Raw genomic sequence first — 23343 nt, forward strand, 5'->3', positions numbered from 1 at the left:
CTAGGGTCCTCAGTCTGAGGAAGGTGACCTGGTGTCTGGAGTCCTGGGTCTGAGGGAGGATAGTTAGGTTCTCAAACTGTCAGCCTGAAGAAGGATGAGGACTGGACTCCTAAGTCCAAGGGAGAGGGCTTGGGGTCTGAATCCCTAGGGCTGAGGAAAGGATGGCCGGGTCCTAGACTCCTAGCTCTCGGGAAGCTGTTGGGATGTGGACCCCTGGGTTAGAGGCAAGGCTTAGACCAAGATCTTTGAGCCCAACGGAGGAGGGTTTGGGAGCTGGATCCCTCCTGGTTCTAAGGGTTGAAGGCTGGGTCTGTACTCTTCAGTCCAGGGGTAGGGACTATCCAAAGAGTCTAGCAGTAGATTCAGGGTGGGGCTCTGGCCCGGTGTTTATTGCATGGCAACTCCCCCCGTTTCCTGAGCTGCCCTGGGTAATCCTGGGTATAAAAGGGTTGCATTTCCTGTTCTAAGAGCACTGGAGGCATTTCTAGCCAGGGACAGGAGTCATGAACCTTATGCCAGTGCTGACCCTCCTGGGTGTCACGACTCTGCTACCCGGTTCGTGAGAAATCCCACCTGGAAGGGGACATCTGTCTCAGGAGGTGGAACAAGGTAACCGACTGAGATGAAGCTGATCTTCCCACCCCAGGTGTACCAGCTCTGAGATGCCAAAGCGGCAAAATAGAGGCTGTGCGCAATGCCTCAGAGCTGCCCCTTAAGTGGAACACCGGCAAGGAAACTTGTGAGGTTGGTGACGGTTGCCAAGAACTGGTGATGCTTCTGGAGAATGGTAAGAAACCCCCTGAAGAGCCTGGTCCCACTGCCCTTGGGCATCCTGCATCCCTGGGAGGGACTCTCCCTCAGCAGCAGGTGCAACCCATCCATGCCCAGTCCCTTCTTTCTTAGCATCTCACCCACTTCGGGATGCCCACACTCACTCCAGGATCCTGAAATCCCAATCCCCACCTCCACCTGCTTTCCCTTCTCCATCCAGGACCCCAAATAAACTTGTTGATCAGCAAGGGCTGTGTTAAGATTGAGGACCAAGAGCCCCAGGTTACCTGGCTCAGGACCGGTCCTGGACTCTCTATCGTCTCCTACATCCGTGTGTGTCGCCATAGTGACTTCTGCAATGATGTGTCCAGCACTAAAGTTCTTGGAGACCTACCCACACCCACAGGTGCCACAGGGAGGAAGAATGACAGGAGGGGACGGGGGGGGGGGGCGGAAGTCCTATAAGGAAGGGGTGGGGCTATGGGAGAGAAAACAGCACACAGGATTATTCTTTTACAAACACTCACTCACCAACGGAAGCTTGGCCAGCTCACTGGCTCCATCCCAGCCTTTACTACACATCTGTCCTTCCCCCTCTTCCAATTCACTCACCCTCTGTCTCTTCCCACCCTCTCTTCCCTCCATCCTGCCTCAGAACACTCCTGCCAACATTCTACAACAGGGTTGGAGTTATGAGCTAGCTATATTTTCTGATGTTGAACCACCAGCCTTCAACTCTGGAGCTTCATCCCCCCCCCACACTCTTCCAGCATGGTGCCTCTTTCTGGGTGGCTCTCATATAGGTTTCTGTGTTTCCTTTACCTAAGGGCACGCTCATGCATATGTAAAGAAGCCAGAGTCTAACTTGGGGTGTTCTTCCTTATAAACCATCTAGTTAGTGTCTTTGCAGTGAGGTCTCTCCTTGGAACCTGGAGCTAGCTCACAGATTATTCTTGGCTGGCTGACCAGCCAGCCTCAGGGATCCACTTGGCTCTGCTACCTAAGTATCAGGATCATCAATAGACGAGTGCACCTAGCTTTATACATGGGTGCTGGGGACTGAAAACAGATCCTCATGTTGCCAAGGCATGTCTCCCCAGCCCTGGCCCGGGACTTCGTCCTTCCTTGCTGCTGTCACGTGACATCTGGGCAGTGGCGCACTGGATTTGCTCAGCAAATCCTCACTTTCCTTCACTGTTTAGCAGAAGCTGTGGGTGAAACCACAGCCCCGTTCTGACCTCAGTCCCGGGGTCTCTGATCATCTCCATACTCTTTCTGTCCTTGATTCCCCAGCTAGATCATAGCCTGAAATCCCTGAAGCTGGGCCTGTATGAGGGCAACCTCAGGAAGAAATGTTGGGTAACAAAGTAGGGAGGAGGTGTCTGAACCACAGCTAGGTCCTCCCCACTCACCTTATCTGTCGCCTACAGTTCCAGGGACCCTGAACTGCCCACTCTGCCTTTCCGAAGATGGTTGTGAGAATGCACCCATGCAGGTCTGCCCCACAGGCAGCACACACTGCTACAACGGAGTCCTCAGGCTCAGGGGAGGTAAGTCTGGAGGTTGGGCCCAGGGAGGGGTGTGTGTGTTAGGCATTGATATCTGAGTGTCTGGAGAACAAGGGTAAACTGAGTTTGGGCACTGAACCTGCAAGAAAGTGCAACTGGCCTCCTGGAGCTGGGTTTGCCTGAGATTTGGAAAGTTTGTCAGCTTTCTCTCCCCGCCCAGACCTCTTCCTCTCATCCTCTTCCCCTTGCATAGACAACATAATTACCAATCTGAAGGTGCAGGGCTGCATGCCCCAGCCAGACTGCAACCTGCTCAACGGCACCAAGACCATCGGGACCTTGGATATGAGTGAAAAGTGTGGTCTTCAGTTGGGTGAGTAGGAAAACGAGGCTGAGCTTCGGCACAAGATCATCCTTAGAAAGTGTGGAACACCTTAGAGCCACCAACCAAGGCCAGCCATTCCCAAGAAGTCCAGAGGGAGCGCGAGGACCCTTCCAGAGGGTGACTGGAGGGCTAGAGAAGGCATGCCAGCTGCGGGAGACAAGAAAGGGGTGTGGTCACGGGCAGAGCTAGAGAACAGAGACACAGCTAATGTTGAACCAAAGGCGGGTGTTCTGGGTGGAACAGAGGGGCGAGGAGGAAGGCTGCTGAGAGGGGGTTCCTCTGTGGTGTTTTGCAGCAGTCAGCTCAGGACCATGTGCTGAGGCTCTGGGGAAGTGATGCCAGCCTTCTTTGCATGGGCCTGGGAAAGCCGAGGTCTCCTGGCAGCTTTTGTTTTAGTGGGTGTGGGTGTGTTCATGTGTGAATGGGTGGATGTGTGTGCCCCCATGTGTACATGTGTGTGAAAGTCAGAAACCAACCTCAGACATCACCCTCAGGAACTTCATCCACCTCCTTTGAGATGGAGTGTGTGTGTGTGTGTGTGTGTGTGTGTGTGTGTGTGTGTGATGCCAAGGGTCTGAAGTTTGCCAATTCGGCCAGGCTTGGTGGTGAATCCACCTGCCTCTGCTTCCTTAGGACTGGGATTGCAGGCATGTGCCCTACACCCAGAGTTTTGAAGAGTATTTTTTTAGTGTGTGTGTATATGTGTGTAGGCTCTCAGAGAGGCCAGAAAAGGATGTCCCTGGTGTTATAGTCGGTCACGAGCTGTCTGATGCAGGATGATGGTATCTGAACTCGGATCCTCTGCAGGAAGAGCCACCGCTCCAGCCCTAACACACACCCAGCTTTTCCCTGAGTGTTCGGGATCACAGATTCAGGCCTTCACTCTTGCTTAGCAAACACTACTCTGACTGAGTCTCATCTCCCCAGCTTGGTGTTGACCTTTTTACCCAAGCAGATGGAAAAGCCTGAGGATTTGGCTGGATATCACTAACACCAAGAACTGCTGCCTCTAGTAGCACAAGAGAGGTCTACAAAGGGGGCCAACATGTTAGTGTTTATGACATGTATCCCATCAGAAAGGCATCTCTTGGGGCCTGGGGAAGCCCTTGAGGTGGGTTCCATCTCCCAATCCAGGTCCACAGGCTCTGGACTGCAACAGTGTGGCCTTAGACACTATACGGAATGTATCAGAGCTGCACCTGAGCTGGACAACTGGCTGGAAAATCTGTGAGGCGGGCCAGGGGTGCCTTGAAACATTGATGCTAATACAGAATGGTAAGAAGAGGCCCCGCCCTATCACTAGTCACTCCCACTGCATGCCCCTCCCACCACATCCTGGGAATGACTCCATAACCCACCTCCCTGGCACTGAAATCTAGGACTCCTTCACGAACAGGGGAACCCTTCCTGTGCCTGGGCCTTCCTCGTTAGCAGCTGTGCTATCTCTCACTCGGACCTGGAGGTCTGTGCTCCCAGCAGCCTCCCTCTCTTTCCAGGGCAAGAATTTCACATGGTTCTCAGTAAGGGATGTACTAGTGCTGCAAACACAGAGGCTCAAATCACCAGGCACAGAACAGGCCCTGGAATCTCTATCATCACGTATGTCCATGTGTGCCGCCACAGGGACTTCTGTAACGACCTGTCTACTACTGAAAATCTTTGGACTCCACCCCCTGACACAGGTACCAGAGTAGGAAGAATCCCTAGAGAGGGAAAGGAGATGTCTAGAGGAAAGACAGGGCTATGGGATAGAAGTAAGCACACAGGGGCTATTTATTTTATTGCAAATTTTTAAATTTTTGGTGGTATTGGGGATGGAATCCAGGACCTTGCACAAGCTAAGCAGGTACTCTTGATCACTGATCCACACCCCCAGACCCTCAATGGGGGATTCTAGGTGTTGGGGGAGGCTGCTCCTTTGTTCCTGGCCGCCCAGACTCAAAATAACCACACAGAAACTGTAGTAATTAAATCACTGCTTGGCCTATTAGCTCTAGTGTCTTATTGGCTACCTCTTATATCTTAAGTTAACCTATTTCTACTAATCTGTGTGTCACCACGTGGCTGTGGCTTACGGGCAAGGTTCCAGTGTGTCTGTCTCCTGCGGTGGCTGCATGGCATCTCACTGACTCCACCTACTTTCTCCCAGCATTCAGCTTAGTTTTCCCACCTAGCTCTATTCTGCCCTAACACAGGCCAAAGTAGCTTCTTTATTCATTAACCAATAAAAGCAACACATATACAGAAGGACTTCCCACATCACCTAGACAGGGGCTCTACCACTGAGCCACATCTCTAACCCCTCACTGGGGGATTCTAGGCAGGGGCTCTACCACTGAGCCACATCTCTAACCCCTCACTGGAGGATTCTAGGCAGGGGCTCAACCAGTGAGTGACATCCCCAACCTTGGGGCTGTTTAAAATCACCGCCACTCTACTGACTGGCAGCCTGTTAGCTCCTCCACCTTGACCTCAAATGACTTCCAGTTCCGGCTGTGCATCTCTCCTATGGTCCTTCCTAGATCCCTGTGCTGGCCTTGTCTGCACGCACCTCACTAACTCTCCCATGTTTGTTTTCTGATGCTGACCCACCAACCTCAGAGAGGCCTTGCTCCCGCCTGGCTCCTCCTGCTTTCTCTAAGGCTGATTTGGGACCCTAATGGCACTTCCTCTTCCTGTTGAACATTAGTCTAGAACATTCCCTTCTTGTTGCCTGGTGTCAAAAACAGCTTGAGACGATGCTTTGCGTCTTCCTATTCTGAAACAGGACAGCTCTCTTTCCCTTGGTTATTTAGCAGAAGCTGGGAGCAAACTGGGGTGGGGACTGCTCGGTGTTAAGAAAACTGTTGCTCTCCATAGGACCCAAGTATAGTTCTCAGCCCTCACCTTGGATGGCTCACAACAGCCTGTAACTCTAGTTCCAAAGACCTCAAAGTCGAGGCACCTACACACACATATGCAAGCCCACCCCTCACCCTCCACCTACACAAAAATACACATAAATAATAAAAATAAATATTTTCAAAAAATAAGTTTGGAGTAAAGTCAGTGGTCCTTTGAGGTACTCTCATTCTTTCTTACTTAAGTTCATGTCTCTTGTCCAGCCTCAGAAACTCCCCCAGACCCCACCTAGGAGAATAGCACCTCTTATATTCTTGGCCAGAGGCTTCTTCTGCACTCTCTACCCCTTTACTCCTGCAGCTGGGCCTGTACAGAGAGAGTGGAGCATGCTGGGGGAATAAGTTGGGAGTCCTTTGAACCCAATCCAGAATCCCTACTGTCCCTTACTGCATCTACTGCTTCCAGTCCCAGGGACCCTGAGCTGCCCACACTGCCTGTCAACACGTGGCTGTGAACACGCACCTGAGCAGGTCTGCCCTGCAGGCAGCACACACTGCTACAGTGGAGTCCTCAGACTCAGGGGAGGTAAGCCTGGACATGGTGACCCTACCAAGTGGATGAGGAGGACTGGAAGTCGATATTCAGTATCTGGGAAGTGAGAGTAGACAGACCGGGTATAAGACCCAGAGCGGGGCAAGGCAGGCCTCCTGGAACTGGGCTTGCCTCTGAGGTTTGCATGATCCTTATGTCAGTGTCTCTGTCTCTCCCCATCTCCTCCTTTCCTAGGGGGCATAACCACCAATCTGAGGGTGCAGGGCTGCATGCCAGAGTCAGGCTGCAACCTGTTTGATGGCACCAGGGTCATTGGACCCATAAGACTGAGTGAGAATTGCGGGCCCCAGTCAGGTGAGTTTCGTACAGGAAAAGGAGACGCATTCCCTGCACTGCAGCCCTGACAAGATGATTCTTGTGGGGTGTGAGACACCCAAAGCCACTCACCATGGCTTGACAGCCAGGAGCATCACTTGCTCAGATGTGCGCAAGCAACTGGGGGAGGGAGATTCTTCAGGGAGGCTGTGGCAGCAGCATCGAAAGGTATCCAGGTAAAGGAGACTGGGAGTGTGACTCTGGACACAAAAGCATTGAGGAGAATGTTGGATTATTCTGGAACTAGTGAGCTCATGTGGCCCTCCTTACGGAAGGACAGGCTCAGTGGGAAAGGGCCAGGTGCTTCTTGTTTGTCCCCATTCTATACACCCAGTCCTGGCGTCAGCCTGGGTCTCAGGGTCCTTTAACTGCCTCCAGTCTCTCCATCCCCTTCTCCCATCCTCATCTATGATACCCTACAGAAGGACAGGCTCGGTGGGAAAGGGCCAGGTGCACCTGCTTGTTTGTCCCCATTCTACACCCAGTCCTGGCGTCAGCCTGGGTCTCAGGGTCCTTTAACCATCTCCAGTCTCTCCATCCCCTTCTCATCTATGATACCCAGCAGCCTCACTCCATTGGAAAGAAAATCAGAGAGCGGAGAATGCAGGACTCAAGTGGGGGCTCAGGGAGTGTCCCTACTTGTACAGCCACAGTGGCAACTCACCTGGCAGGTGTGGGTGGCGGTGGAGTTTCTCAGAAGGGATGCAAGGGAAAGAGTAGCTATCATCGAGACAGAAAATGGATTAGGAGTATTATCTTGCCTACGTGCCTGGTCTTGTCTGTCCCAGCCTCAGTTTCCTAACATGCCTGTGTCGTCTTAACCCTCAGAGCCTCAAAGAGAGCATGTAGACGGGCTGGGGAGATGGCTCAGCAGGGAAAACACTTTCCACACAGCACGAAGTCCAGAGTTTGCAACCCCAGCACAGTGCAAAACTGAGCAGAGCAGCACACATCCAAACCCTAGCACTGGGGTTGAGAGAGGGGAGGGAAGAAACAGATGAATTCCCAGAGCCCCTGCTACGCCAGTCAATAAGGTCTGGGTTCAGTGGGAGTCTGTGTCTCAAAAGATAAGGTGGAAGATACCCAGAACCCACCTCTGCCCTCCACACTCATGTGCACACACAAAGCACACACACATGCATGCTCACACACCTGTATATAAGCATGCATGCTCACACACCTACATACACACACATCTGCACACACACATGCATGCTGGCACACTTGTATGTAGGCATGCATGCTCACACACCCGCACACACATATCTGCATACACACATGCATGCTCACACACCTGTATATAAGCATGCATGCTCACACACATGCATGCTGGCACACTTGTATGTAGGCATACATGCTCACACACCCGCACACACATATCTGCATACACACATGCATGCTCACACACCTGTATATAAGCATGCATGCTCACACACCTACCTACACACACACATCTGCACACACACACACATGCATGCTGGCACACTTGTATGTAGGCATGCATGCTCACACACCCGCACACACATATCTGCACACACATATACATGCTCACACACCTGCATGCTCACACAACTGTACATACACATGCATGCACACGCAAACATTTTAGAGAGTTGAGTGGGTTCCTCAAATGTTCCTGTTTACATTTTCTTTATTTTTTTAGTACATTTACCTATTTATGTGTGTGAGTTCATGTGCACACACATGGCCATGCTGTGTGAGTGGCAGGGTGGGGAGGGGGCGGTAAGAGGAACTTCAGGGAACTGGTTTTCTCTTTCCATTGTCTGAGTTCTGGGGACTCAGGTCGTCAAACTTGTCGACAAGTACCTTAATCCCCAGTGCCACGTTGGCCTTGTTTGAGTTTTAATTTGTCTCACAACGTTTGACTTCACGACTTGAGTTGTGTGTCACTGCTTCATGTAGCAAGTACAGAGGCAGTTTAAGGTGGCTAGCCGGTAATCCCGGAAGTCAAGCTGAGAGACCTCCTATAGGTTTTCTCCTCCTATCCCAGGCGCTCAGGCCCTAGAATGCAGGAGTGGGCAAGTAGACGCCCTAAGGAAAGTGTCATCGCTGCCCCTGGACTGGACAACCGGCTGGGAGACCTGTAAAATCGGCGAGGGGTGCCAGGAAACAGTCTTACTCATAGTGAATGGTGAGACCGGAGCTTCGGTGTGCGACCCACCCCTTCTGGCTCAGCCCTGCCCCCGGAGTTCTGCCTGGAATTCTGGAGGCCACGCCCCCAGCGCCCAGTCCCTACTCACCATCTCACCACCAGCAGGCCGCCCACCTCCCCGAGGCACAACATCCCACCACGACCCCCGTCATCCTGACCCTCCCGGTCTCCCTCTCTCCTTCCAGGACCCAATGTGAACTTGGTGTTCACCAAAGGCTGCACAGCAGACGAAGACCACAAGCCCCGAATCACCCGGCACAGAACAGGCCCCGGAGTCTCCATTATCTCTTATACCCACGTGTGCCGCCACTGGGACTTCTGCAATGACCTGTCCTCCACCCATCCTCTCTGGATCCCACCACCTGTCACAGGTGCTAGAGGGAAGTGGGGGTCACAGGAGCAGGGGAAGGGGTGACAGAATGAAGGACCGAACTGTGGTTCTAAAGAGATCACTAAAGGTGTTCATTTCAGGCTGCCCCTTGCTGTGCCCCGCCCCGCCCCCCCCCCCACCCCATCCCACCTGAACTTCTGTCTCTCTCTCTTACTCCCTCACCCCTCTCTCAGGCTCCACCTATTCCTTCCTTCTCCCAAGTGCCCTGAAATCTGCACCTCTGAACTCCCAGGAGCACTTCTCACAGTCACAGAGCAGCGAACTGGTGGTTTTTCTTTTGTGTGTGCGCGCGTGCGTGTGCACAAGAGTGGAGGCCAAAAGGCACAGGTGACATTCCTCAGAAGCCATATGCCTTATTTTTTGAGACTGGGGTCTTTTATTGGCCTGGAGCTCACCCATTAGGGTAGATTGGCTGGCCAATGAGCCCCAGGGGCCAGCTCATTGCCACCTCCCCAACTCTGGCATTCTGAGACTATGCCATTCCATGTGGCTTTGGGATTCGGGGGCTCTGCAGCAAGCACTTTACCTACAGAGCCATCTGATAATGACTTTTCTGATGCTAAATCATGGCAGATTCTGTCACAGTCTGACCTTGCCATCCCGAATAGTCTTTTTCTTTCTGCTGGGGTTAGTCACTAACGGGGGTCTGTCACGTTTCTTCTCCAGGAAGGATCCTGGCTTGTAACTTCCCACTGGCCTTCCCTGATGTTTGTTAAACAGAGTATGAGATGGTCTTCTCTGGAATATTGGTACCTGTCCTCCTTGACCTTCTAATAGACTTTGAAGTCACTGGTACTTTCCAGGACACCCCCTCCCATCCTTGGCCAAGTCCATCTCTCTGTCTGGTCACAGAAAAGACACTGCTGGTTGGCAGGCTCAGGCACTCAGGCCTGGGGTCTCCACAGTCTTTCCTGCCTTCAGGCATGATGCCCTCTTAGGACACAGAGTTTTTGTCTTTGAGCCACCATGAGACCCGAGGGCACCGAATAACTTAAGTTCATTCTTAGGACCACTGGGGCCTCCCACTGCCCATCACTGACTTGTCTCTCAGGTCCGGGGTCCCTGCGTTGCCCATTGTGCCTTTCCAAAGATGGCTGTCCAAAGAATGCCCCGGAACAGGTCTGCCCTGCAGGCAGCTTGCACTGCTACAATGGAGTCCTCAGCCTCAAGGGAGGTAAGCCTGGACGCGGGGCCCCTGCGGAACTGAATATGATAAGCCAGTAAGCTGGGAGGGAGAGAGCTGGGTAAACTGAGTGAAGGAACTGAGCTTCCAGGAGTGTGGGGCCAGCCTCCAGAGCTGGGCTCGCCTCTGAGGCTCCTATGATCTGCCTGTGAACTCTCTGTGTGCGCTTCTCTGTCTCTCTCTTCTCCTCCTATCCTAGGAGGGCTCATCTCCGATCTGAAGGTGCAGGGCTGCATGTCCCAGCCAGGCTGTGACCTGCTCAACGGCACCAAGACAATTGGACCCATAGATGTGCATGAGGACTGCGGTCCTCAGTTAGGTGAGTCGTATGCTGCAGCCCCCAAGCAACAGGATACTTGTGGGGTACCCCAAATCACCAACAGAGGCAACCCAAAGTTGCCATTTAGATGAGATCACTCTCCAGTGTTTGCCTGGGAGGAGATTCTCCAGAGAGACTGCTGGAGGTTGGGAGGTGGTGGACCAAGGAGAGACTGTGGCCAGTGATTGGTGAGGTGGCTTAGTGAGTATCATCCTTAATGACTTGAGTTCTGCCCCTGAGACCCACATAGTGGAAGGAGAGAACCCATCCTAAGTTGTCGTCTGGACCCCACTTGTGTGCCGTGACGTGTGCACACCCACAGCACACAAGTAAGTGATAAAAGCACAATGCTGGCCCAGGTGAGCCTGTGGGTGTTGGAGATGAGGGCTGAGTGGAAGGAAAGTCCAGGTGCAAGGTGGTCACTCTGCATGGGATTCCATGCTGTTGTTAGTGCTGTGACACCCGCAGGGGTCCTGAGCGCAAGAAGAGCTTTCTGATTGCATCTTTTTAGTTTATTGTCATGTCTTCATTGTGCAGAGTGGTGGGTTTTATACTGGCATTTTCATTCAGCTGTGTTGTGTACTTTGACCCCAACTACCTCCTTCTCTCTCTTTCCTCTTTTGCTAGCCCCCTCTTTTCCCCAAATAGTCTCCTTTCTTCTTTCGCATCATAGATATACAAATTTAGGGGTGTGCATGTGTGTGCATGAATGTGTGTGTGCATGAATGTGTGTGTGTGCATGAATGTGTGTGTGCATGAATGTGTGTGTGCATGTGTGTTAGCATGAGAGAACACGTGAAATGTTTCTTTCTGAATCCATTTTATTTCATTTCATGTAATGATCCGCAGTTCCTTCCCCTCCTGCTTTTTTTTTTTTCCGAGAGAGGGTTTCTCTGTGGTTTTGGAGCCTGTCCTGGAACTAGCTCTTGTAGACCAGGCTGGCCTCGAACTCACAGAGATCCGTCTGCCTCTGCCTCCGGAGTGCTGGGATTAAAGGCGTGCGCCACTGCTGCCACCACCACCCGGCTTTTTTTTTTAAAATGACATTTCTTTCTTGTTCTTTTAAATATCTTAACATGTATTTCATTACTATTAATATAATGCACTTTTGACCACTGTCTTGGGGGCCAGCCTCCAGCAATACAGGGCCTTGGCAGGATCCACATAGTGACAAGGCTAGAATTTGCTGTCTAGAGTGGGGGTGAGGAAGTGGGGAGTGAGAGGAAAAGACACAAACTCTCTTGATGCTTTCCTTCTTTATTCTTTATTCTCTTTTTTATTGTCTCTCTCTTTCCTCTCATGCTGTTTCGCAGCTTTTCTACCCCAACAGACTCTTCCAGGCAGTACAAGAGTCAAAACAGTTGCGTTCCATTTACCAAGTGAATGATTATAGGTAAAAACATGTTTTCCACCTCCCTCACAGGATTAAACATTTTATATATTACAGGGGAAAAACAAATTACCCCAGAGCCCACATACATACATACCCAAGTAACTTGTTACAGATTAACCACGTGGCAAGCAAGGTGTTCTCCTCGGGTCTTTTACTGGCAGGCTGCATTTGCAGTTACAAAGAAAGGACCAATTATTTTATTACTTATCTTGAAAGGTCTGTTGTTCCATGGCTTTGCCTAAATGAGGCTGACCCATCAGGGGATTCCCTCCTGGTGGAACTTCAATCGCAGCTCCCTGATCCTCTGGCATGGCCAATGGTGACTTACGCTTTTGTGAGTGTGATGTGTGTACGGTATGTGCCCACTAGGCTGGCTAGCCCAGACTCCCAATGTTCACCTGTCTCACTTCCCAATGCTGGGATTTCGTGGGATAATAGAGATCTGAACTTGGGGCCTCTTACTTTCACAGTGAGCTCTCATGCATGAAGCTTTGGGCTCTACCCCCAGTAGAAACTAAACCAGCAATGATAGAACATGCCTGTCATCCAGGCACTTGAGAGGTAGAGGCAGGGGGATTCGATGTTCAAGGTCATCATCCCTGGCTGTACAGCAAGTTTGAATCCAGCCTTAGCTACACAAGACCCCGTCTAAAAGGAAAACAGCAACTCCGCGGTGTGCGTATGCCGTGCATGTCCACAAGCCTGATTTGGGGCAGCCTTGGGTCTCCAACTTCTACTTGACAGACTCCCATTTTCTCCTCCATCTTCAGCCACCCACACCTATATGTAGTACTAGGGACCCCCGTGAACTTGCTTCATAGAAATAAAAATCAGGCCGGGTGATGGTAGTGCGCGCCTTTAATCCGGGCCCTCAGGAGGAAGAGGCAAGCATATCTCTGTGAGTTTGAGGTCAGTCTGGTCTGCAAGAGCTAGTGCTAAGATAGCTATGGCTGTAACACAGAGAAACCCTGTCTTGAAAAACCCAAATAAATAAAATAAAGGAAAATAAAATCATAGAGAATCAAGGGGCCTTTAGATTTGGTGCAGAAGGCAACATTTAAGTGGGGACTCTAATGCGTCCCCATGATGTACTTAAGTGTATTGCCTGTAACACACGTGATTGAGAGCCATGGACAGCCTCAATAATGACAGCAAGGCAATAGGGAGCCATGGTAGGGAAAGAGGATCCAGTAGGAATCCGGCACACTGGAAGTATGACCTTCTCTGACCCAGCCTCTGTTTCCTCTTCTGCCTCTCTCTAATGTTAGACCTTCAAGATGGGACTGAGTGCATATAAAGCATTAACCTTTATATGGGCTACTTTTCTCACTGCTAGATCTGGGGACCTGAGGGCATGGACTAGACGGCACAGGCACCAAGGCTTCCTGCCCTGAACTGCAGGAGAGAAGGCTCTTGTTGCTCTCTGTGAATGAAGTCCCGCCAGAGAATCAGTTTGATACTGAGAGGGATTTGCTCTCTCTCCTCTTTCTAGCTGAAGAGGCTCTGAAATGCCAGTATGGAGGATTGGAGATCACAAGGAATGTATCACAGCCGCCTTTCCAGTGGACAGCTGGCCAGACAACCTGTGGTGTGGGTGAAGGCTGCCAAGACACGTTGATGATGATAGAGAATGGTGAGACGGGCCCTCTGGGGACAGACGCCCTTTTACTTAGCCCTGCTCCCTTAGATCTGTTGGGCAACAAAAGGCGACCTCCACCCCAGCCTGCGCATTTCTGTCTGTCCAGGAGAGATGGTGAGGTGGATTCTCACAAAAGGCTGCACAACAGCTGAGAACCAAGAGGCCAAAGTCACGGAGCACAGGAAGGGCCCAGGGCTGTCTGTCACCTCCTACACCCGAGTGTGCCGCCTAGGAGACCTCTGCAATTACCTGTCTACCACAGCCCCTCTTTGGGCTCTACCCTCTGTGACAGGTGAGGGAGGGCCTTGGAGAAGCCAGCTGCTGGGGAGGAGTCATGGTGCTCTTGTTTTTCCCACAGCAGGGCCCCAGTCCCTCCTCTCCAGGCCCCAGTCCTTCCTCTCCAGGGCCCCAGTCCCTCCTCTCCAGGCCCCCAGTCCTTCCTCTCCAGGGCCCCAGTCCCTCCTCTCCAGGCCCCCAGTCCTTCCTCTCCAGGGCCCCCAGTCCTTCCTCTCCAGGGCCCCAGTCCCTCCTCTCCAGGGCCCCAGTCCCTCCTCTCCAGGGCCCCAGGCCCTCCTCTCCAGGGCCCCAGTCCCTCCTCTCCAGGGCCCCAGTCCCTCCTCTCCAGGGCCCCAGTCCTTCCTCTCCAGGCCCCCAGTCCCTGCTCTCCAGGGCCCCAGTCCTTCCTCTCCAGGGCCCCAGTCCCTCCTCTCCAGGGCCCCAGTCCCTCCTCTCCAGGGCCCCAGTCCCTCCTCTCCAGGGCCCCAGTCCCTCCTCTCCAGGGCCCCAGTCCCTCCTCTCCAGGGCCCCAGTCCTTCCTCTCCAGGGCCCCAGTCCCTCCTCTCCAGGGCCCCAGGCCCTCCTCTCCAGGGCCCCGGTCCCTCCTCTCCAGGGCCCCAGTCCCTCCTCTCCAGGGCCCCAGTCCTTCCTCTCCAGGGCCCCAGTCCCTCCTCTCCAGGGCCCCAGTCCCTGCTCTCCAGGCCCCAGTCCCTGCTCTCCAGGGCCCCAGTCCCTCCTCTCCAGGGCCCCAGTCCCTCCTCTCCAGGGCCCCAGTCCCTGCTCTGCCTTCTCTCACCTGCAGTTCAAACTCCCCCAGCTGACCTCTTCTTGCAATCCTGAATTAAGCAGATTTCCTTTTTCTTCTTCTTCTTCTTTTTAGTTAGTTTTAGTTGTGTGTGCACACATGTGCACAGGTTCCTGAGGAGACCAGAGGAGGACACTGGATTCCCTAGAGGTGGAGTTATAAGTTGTGAGCCTGGCAACATGGGTGCTAGGAGCCACACTTAGGTCCTCTACATGGGTCTTATCAATTCTCTTTTTTCATATTTTTTATTAAAATTTTTCTTTTCATTTTACCTACCAACCCTAGTTTCCCCTTCCTCCCCCTTTCCGGCCCCCTTCACCTCCCACTTCCCACCTCCCATCCACTCCTCAGAGGGGGTAAGGCCTTCCTTGGGGAGTCAACAAGGTCTGGGATACCAACTTGAGGCAGGACCAACCCCCTCCCCCATAGCAAGGCATTTCACCATAGGGAATGGGCTCCAAAAAGCCAGTTCATGCACCTGGGATAGGTCCTGGTGCAACTGCCAATGTTTCCCCCTTCCTCCTCTCCTCCCAGTGCCCCCACGCCTGTCCCCACCCCCACTCTCTACTTCTGTTCTGAAAGGGGCTGGCCTCCCATAGATATCAACAAAACATGGCATATCAAGTTGCAGTAAGACTAAGCATCTCCCATGTATTCAGACTGGGCAAGGGAACTCAGTATGAGGAGTAGGGTCCCAAAAACCAGCAGAGTCAGAGATAGCCCCTGTTCCCATTGGCGTTATCCATCCTTACCTGCTGAGTCACCTCTCCAGCTCCAGATCTTTTTGCTTTTTCTTTTCATTCATTTTGTTCAATTATGAGTGGGGGTTGCCCGGAGGCACCAGGGAGTCTGTGGAGCATAGCCGGGCAAATCTGTTCTGTCCTCCAACATGTGGGTCCCAGGGGTTGAAGTCAGAAGGTCTGCCTTGGTGGCCGGTGCTTCACCTGCTTCACCTGCCCACTGACCCCCTGGGTGGGCGTCTGACAGACCCCCAGCCTCACACTCTGGCCCCAGCAGCCCTGCTTTCCCTGCGTATTTTCCCTCTTTCCATATGGCTGGCTTTGGTTCACTCGCCTCTCGTCTGGGGCTTTCATATTTCTTCCTCCTACTGGACACTGGGTTCAGGCTGCCCACTATCCCTGTGTGGTGCTAAACTGGCAGACTTTGTGATGAGGGATTTTTCTCAACTATTTAGGAAAAGCTGTGAGTAAAGCCACTGCCTGCTTCCCTGGTCCCCCTCCCCTAGTCTGCCTCTAGCCCCAAAGGTCCTCACAGCTCTCCCTATGCCCTGCCCCAGGGTCTCTGCAGGCTCTTCCTGCCCTCCTAACCACAGCCTCAGTTCCCTGTGGTCAGACTTGCATGAGAGGAGCTCAGGAGGGCTTGCTAGGGAGACTGAGGCATGTTGGGGAACTAAGAGGGGGTAACTGACTCCCCACTGCTCCTCACTGTGTCTGTGGCTCCCCAGCCCCAGGGACCCTGCGCTGCCCACTCTGCCTTTCTGAAGATGGTTGTGAGAACGCACCCATGCAGGTCTGTCCCGCAGGCAGCACACACTGCTACAATGGAGACGTCAGGCTCAGGGGAGGTAAGTCTGGACGTGGAGACCCTGGGAGTCTGAACATGGTAGGCTGGGAGTGGGGGTGCTGGGTGTCTGGGGAAGAAAGGTAAACTGAGCCAGGGAATGAGTAAGGAACCAGCCTCCCAGAGCAGAGCAGGGCTTGCCTCGCCTGCAAGGCACCCATGACCTGCATGTGTGAGCAGTCTGTCTCTCTCCCCTCTCCTCCTATCCTAGGGGAGATCATCTCCAACCTGAGGGTGCAGGGTTGCATATCCCAGCCAGACTGCAACCTGCTCAATGGCACCCAGACAGTTGGACCCATGGTTGTACGTGAGGACTGCAGTCCTCAGCTAGACAGGCAGCAAATGAACAAAAGTAAGTGACACCTTGTGCTGCGGCCTCAAGGCAAGATGATCCTTATGGGATATGGGACTCCGAAAGTGTCGTGGTCTGGGACCAGCCCCGACCATAAATTATTTCTCGGGACCAGAGGGGAGGCGCGGGATTAAAGACACAACTCACATGGCTTTATCTGGAGGGAGATTCTAGGGGATCCCTCATGAAATCCTGAGTTCACATCCTGAAAATTCCTAGCGTTTATTCTCCAAATGGCCTTTATACCAAAACGTAAACTGAGGGTAAATTCATTAGCATTCTGTTTCCCAGGTAACCAGGTGAATGACTTTAGTCACTTTTACATCTTCCTCTGCCCTCTCTGTCATGTCTTCCGATCTTTCTGCTCTGTGTGCCTGCTCTGTCACACAGGCTGATTGGCATCTCTATCCCAGGCGTCCTCCAAATTACAAAGAAGGAGCAGAACAACATTAGCATATTTTGAGCCTGGCGACAGCCTGTCTGTAAATGCTAGGCGACCACCTTCCCATAAGGCAGGTGAAACTATAACCCAGTGCTGTGGGAGGCAGAGACAGGAGGCTCTTGCTGATTGCCAGTCTTCAGCCCAGTGACGGACACTGTCTCGAGGGAAGGATGAGGAGGAAAGCAATAGAAAAGCACATTTGTCATTCTCATCTGGCCTTGGCACATGCATGTATACATACATTAAAATAGAAAAGATTGGTCACCAGAAAACTATGACTGCAGAGGCCCTGACATAAGACAGACAGACAGACAGACAGACAGACAGACTCAACAAGAGGATGGAGCACTGGTGGTGTTGAGCTGTGATTTCACTTTCCAAGAAGATGAGGTGATTCTAGGATGAAGGCAGAACTACTCCAAGCAGAGAAATCACCAAAGCCAGGGAGTCAGGATGCCACCTAGTATGATGGGGTGCAGAGCAAGGCAGAATCCTGATGGCCAGGATGCCTTGCAAGACCCAGCTGAGGATGAACTTTCTCCCAGCACTGAGGAACCATGGAAGGCTGCACAAGATAGTCAGGGAGGCAGAGGCCAGACCGTTCTTCTTCCTTTTGATTAGTGCTCATTAATTAAGTCTGTTTTTTGTTTCTAAGATTATGAAACACTGACAGTCTGCAGTATGCTTTAAAAATGTATCCCAAGGGCTAGAGAGATGGCTCAGCTGTTAAGAGAACTGACTGCTCTTCTTGAGGACCTAGGTTCAATCCCCAGCACCCACACGGTAATCAACATGTTTGTAACTTCAGTTCTAGGGATCTAATGCCCCCTTCTGGACTGTGCAAGGACTGCATACACGTGATGCACAGGCACACACAGGCACAATCTCGTACACATAAGAGTAATCTTCCCTTAAAAAGAGAAAGCACATTCCACATAAACTGTGCATGCCACACAACAGCCGCAAACATGCACACATGCGTCATCACCCTGTGCTTCATATATCGCATCCCACACATTTTGGATCCTGTGTTCCTCGTTTACATGAGGAACCCCAGAAACCTCATGAGCCCTCCCTACAACAGCACATGCTACAGGCCACACCCAAACTAAATACGAATAATACAGAACACCCACCTGCCCAACACACATACAAGGCTATACCACACACATCATACATCTGTACACACCACGCGTGCACCCCTCACATCTCCACATAGCGTACACAGAAAACCCATGCATGCTGCATGAAACACAACCCTTGGAGGAGCATCGCTGTCCCTGATTGGGTTCAGTTGGGCATTTAGCATATGCTCATTGGGGTTCAGCAAAACCCACTGGCAGAGGCTAGGAGCACAGAATGTGTGTGGCGGGGGGGAGATCTGGGGGAGCAGAGCAGCTCTTGCAAAAGTTCAGCAGTAAGGGCCCCATCGGCCATTTTAAGAAATCAGATCTTATTCTGGAGAAGATGGAGACCTAACAGAAGTTTCTGTCTTCTCGGGCTTCTCAAGAGTTTCTCAGGCCTGACAGGATCACCTTGTCCTTTAAGACGACCCCTGTAAGAGCTGGGTGGTAAAGAAGGTGGGGGAGAACTGAAGAGGGGCTCAGAGAGACCCCAGGCAGGCAGGCAAAAGGCCTGGCATCTTGCAGCTGGGCGGAAGCATTAGAGGCGGCCGCAGTGCTCAGGTGCTGCAGTTGCTGTGCAGCATAAGCCACAGGGTTTCCTGGAGAATGCAGCAGGGGCTGGAGGGAAAACATGGATGAGAATTTGGGCAGCTCTGCCTCTTGTGCCCCAGGGGAAGGGGCCACCTTTGAGCAGGATGAGGAGGATGTGGTGGGATGGAGCAGAGAGTGCAGATCTGGTTGCAGGAGCAGGGCAGCTGAGCTGCACATTCTCCCCTGGGAAATGAGGAGATGGCCAGTGCCGCACTGGGGGCCATCACGGGGATGCGCTTGTGGACACCCAGTGCCAGCTCCCAGAATTTCTGCATCCTGGGGCACGTTAGGTCATGCGATGCTTATGTGAGGTCGTCAGGGAAGGTCAAGCTCAAGGTCCTCTAACTGGACTGCTGTGTTCAACCCTGACCCTAAGGAGACTGAAAGCCAAAATTCCGAGTCCAGCTCTGCCACCTCCTGCCTGGGTGATACTGGACAAACCCCCAACACTTCCTGCCTCTGCTTCCCTCCCTTGAGAATGCTGCCACCTGCTGGGGGGCTGTGGTGAGGAAGTGAGGCAGTCCTGTCAAGAGTGAAGACAGGAGCTGGCTCTGCAGTCCCAGTGCTCCAGAGGCAGAGGCTGGAGGACTGCCAGAGGGAGGCCAGCCTGGACCACGCAGCTAGAGCCTGTCTCAGACACACACACACGCATGCACGTGCACACACACACACACACACACACACACACACACACGCACGCGCACACACACGCACGCACACACACACATAGTGGATGTAGTGGGCTCATCTGTGCAGTCATTTCTGTATCCAGGCACCATGCAGGCCCAGTGCTCACTAGAGGTCAACCTAGTGATCTCTTTGGAATCTAGGGCTTCTCAGTCCAAAGAAATCTATTAGCTGGGGAGGTGGCTCAGGAAATAGGTGCTTGCTATGCAAACATAAAAACCTAAGTCCAATTCCTAGCACCCATGGAGAAAGATACACAGAGACAGACAGACAGACAGACAGACAGACAGACAGACAGACAGACAGACAAAGAGAGCTATGGTGGAACATGCTTGTAATCCCAGCCCTGGCAAGGCAGCGATGGGCAGACCCCACGACTTGCTGCCAGTCCTCCTCACCTACTTGGCCTTACTTCAAGAGCTTCAGACCCCTGAGCCACCCTGTCTGGAAAAATAAGTCAAGGGAAGCTGAGGTGGCTCATCAGGTTAAAGCACTCTTGCTTGACGTCCTAAGTTCACTCTCTGGTGGAGGGAGAGAACTAACTCCCGAAGTTGTGGCACATACAGAAACCCACATACGCACACACGCATACACACACATATAACGCGCTTGCGCATATGTCATAAAAGTATATAAATAAGAAAGGAGAAGCTTGACTGGAGAGATGAAAGTACATGCTGTGGGAAGCAAGATGTGGATGGCAGCTGGGGTTTCCTCTGGCTTCCACATGCATGCACACACACATGAACAGGAATACACACATGTGTGCACACACAAACGCACAAAAGGTAAAGGTAGCTTGAGACCACCTTCCCCATGAAACCCCATGGGGAGGAGAGAATGGCCGAAGAGGGGCCCTCAGTGGAGCAGCAAGTCTTCCTGAGGCTCTGAGAGGAGCAGATGCTCAGGGAGGAACAGGGTGAACAGAGCTGCAGGCTTGGGGACTGTGACTTCCGAGTCCCTTCTTAATCCAGACGGGGATGTCACAGCCAGGGCATGGGGAGTGTGACTCGGAGCATAATGGCCGCCCTTAGCCCGGAAGCTGAGGGGCAGACATGGTGGTTTCCTGACTCTCACTAATCCTGACGGTTTTTCTCTCCACAGGTGTTCTGACATGTTACGAGGGGGTCATGTTTAATCTTGGCACTGGCTTTGCTAAGGAAGCTGTCGAGTGGTCTGATCTGTCGACCAAAGTGTGTGAACCTAAGGAGTTATGTCAGGAGACGCTTCTCCTCATAGACGTAGGTGTGTGAGATGAGACGAGAGCCGCACTCCTGCACCAGGCCAGCACAGCCCTACCCTGGGTTCTGTGTCCTGCAGTTCCTGCCCACCTCCTCCTCTTTCTGGGCTTGCCTTGCTGGGGGGCAGTGTAAGGTAGCCCCAAGCCCAGAGATGAGAGCAGTGTTCGAACAATGGAAAGGGCCCTGATGACCGCCATCATTTGAAGCATTCTCGGGCTGGGTGTGGCTCAGTCGGTTCAGTGTCTTTACCATGCCGAAAGCCCTGAGTTTGATCCGTAGCACCAGGTAAACTGGGCACATCTGTAATCCCAGTGCTGGGAAGGAGGAGACAGTGAAATTGAGATTTAGTGCCATCCACATCTATATAGTGAATTCAAGACCAAGGTGGGCTGAGACTCTCAAAGAGAGAGCAAGAGAGAGAGTGAAGCAAAGAGCTACAGAAACTGAGAGAGGAAGGGAGGGGGAGAGACGGGAAAGGAAGGGGGTAGAAGAGATGGTGAGCAAAATTCAAAAAGTCCTTGTTTTTTACTGCTGAGTAGTACTCTAATATATATATATTCCATACTTTCTTCATCCATTCTTCCATTGAAGGGCATCTAGGTTGTTTCCAGGTTCTGGCTATTACAAACAATGCTGCTATGAACATAGTTGAACATATACTTTTGTTTTATGATTGATTGCTCTTCAAGCTGATGATGGAGGGGGACTTGATCAGAGGAGGGGGAGGGAAATGGGATGCGGTGGCGGGGAGGAGGCAGAAATCTTTAATAAATAAATAAATTAAAAAAAAAAGAAAAGGTACCAAGTCATGTAGCTAAACATGGATAAGAATTGTGGGTCAATTTAAGTTGTAAGAGCTAGTTAATAATACACCTGAGCCATTGGCCAAACAGTGGTGTAATTAAAAAACTAAAAAAGAAGAGATGGTGAGCCCAGTAAGACTGCAGCCTGTGGGAGGGGCTCAGGGAGACTGTGGAGACAGTGTGCAGTAAGGTCTGCAAAGGGGCAGAGCAGAAGGAGCCAGGCTTGAGCTTCAGGCTTTGACTGACACAGAACATGCTCAGTTGTATCCTTCCTGTGACTGGGAGCTTCAAGGGACCCAAGAACTGGGCTCCCAGGCCTTGTCACCCTCCCCTTCCCAGCCCAGCTTTCACTCTCTTATACCCACAGGACCAAGGACACTCCTCCTATGGAGCAAAGGTTGCTCCGGCCGTGGGGCAGAGGACAACAATGGTATCTCCATATACTCCCAGCCCCCTGGAATGCTGGTAGCTTCCTACACACGCTTCTGTTCCTCCAACCTGTGCAATGAAGCCAGCAGCAGCAGCGTCCTGCTGAACTCCCTCCCTCGTCCAAGTATGGGACCCAGACATTTGGGGGTTCAGCTGGTGGCTGGTGTTGAGAGCATGCAGTGCGCCCCAACCTTTCTTTCTGTCCTCAGATGTCCCTCCCCCTGGAGACCTGCAGTGTCCGGTGTGTGTAGAGATGTTTGCATCCTGCTTCCAGAGCACCAACTTTGTCACCTGCCCTCAGGGGACCACTCGCTGTTATAAAGGGGACCTTGTGCTCCAGGGAGGTGAGTGCGGGAAGGAAAGAGCCAGGGCTCCAGAGTTTGAGGATGGAGGGTTGTATCAAGATGAGGCTACCTCAGATGGAAGGAGGCTGGGCCTGGACTCATGAGGCTGAAGGTTTGGCCCTTCAGCCCTGTCAGGGAGTGGAACTGGGACCTGGAGTCCTGGGTGGAGGAAGGAAGGCAGGTGTTAGATTCAAGGTTTGGGGGAGAAGGATGGGTCTGGGATTCCTGGGTCGGAGTTTCCCAGCATTGCTGGACTGTGGCACCCCTGACTGATCTTCACCCTCCAGGTGGAGTGTCTTCCACACTGAGCCTTCAGGGATGCATGTCTTCACCTGACAAAAGCTTACTGGGTGGCTCTAGAACAATCGGGATCTTCTCCACAGAAGAACTCTCTGAGGATGAAGAGAAAAATGATCAAAAGCCTCTGGGTGGAGGAGCCTCAGCCTCTTCCCTGGCTTGGGTGGTAGGGCTGGGGCTCTTCTTAGCCCTTTGTTTGTAGGGCTTTGTCCTCTCTGCTGAACCCTTTTCCCTGCAGTCCTGAATCCCTGTTGGCCACCCATACCCAGCCCTCCTCTGACGTCATAACCTAAGACCTTACACTTGGACCCTTCTGCCCATGCTGTCCCGATCCCTCACCTCACATCACTGATATTGATATATGGGAGCCACTGATCTCACCCTGTGCCAGTGAACCCCCACATATTGGCCATACATGTGGAATAATAAAGTCGCTGTTGTTTCTCCAAATACTGGGTTTCTCTTTATGCAAGGAGATGATGGCAGGCAGTGGGATCATGAGAGACCCGCTGCCAAGGCCAGCCTTCCTGTGTCTGCCCACAGAGCCCTCAGGGTGCTGCCACCTAAAATGCTGGGCCTCACTGTGACCTGGGAGGGGCCCGGAGCACAGCAAAGGGCTTTCACCTCTGCTCAGTAGCTGGGTAAGAGGCTCTGAGTGACACAAGTCGGCGTTATTGACACGGGAACAGAGAATAAGGCTTGATACAGTTTCTTAGGGCCATTACCAGGTAAGTGCTGCTATTGTAGGCTTGAAAGGGTAAGGATCAGGGAACACACACACCATACACACACCATACACACACATACCATACATACATACACTGCATCCACACAACACATG

General features: G+C 52.4%; 1 protein-coding gene across 1 annotated transcript; it reads left to right on the forward strand.

Annotated features, from left to right (window-relative positions):
- Window positions 1–469: 469 nt before the first annotated feature.
- Cd177 (CD177 molecule) lies at window positions 470–22952 on the forward strand. Its single transcript, XM_075989138.1, is given in 22 exon segments — window positions 470–555; window positions 647–787; window positions 992–1177; window positions 2202–2321; window positions 2533–2652; window positions 3799–3939; window positions 4161–4346; window positions 5971–6090; window positions 6292–6411; window positions 8444–8584; window positions 8791–8976; window positions 10048–10170; window positions 10379–10498; window positions 13384–13524; window positions 13637–13822; window positions 16077–16196; window positions 16404–16527; window positions 20497–20633; window positions 21800–21985; window positions 22071–22205; window positions 22493–22675; window positions 22678–22952. Coding segments are annotated over 22 exon segments (3015 nt in total). The 5' UTR covers window positions 470–503; the 3' UTR covers window positions 22725–22952.
- The last annotated feature ends 391 nt before the right edge of the window (window positions 22953–23343 follow it).

This window comes from Microtus pennsylvanicus, chromosome 1, assembly GCF_037038515.1.
Source record: "Microtus pennsylvanicus isolate mMicPen1 chromosome 1, mMicPen1.hap1, whole genome shotgun sequence".
Classification (NCBI taxonomy): Eukaryota; Metazoa; Chordata; class Mammalia; order Rodentia; family Cricetidae; genus Microtus; species Microtus pennsylvanicus.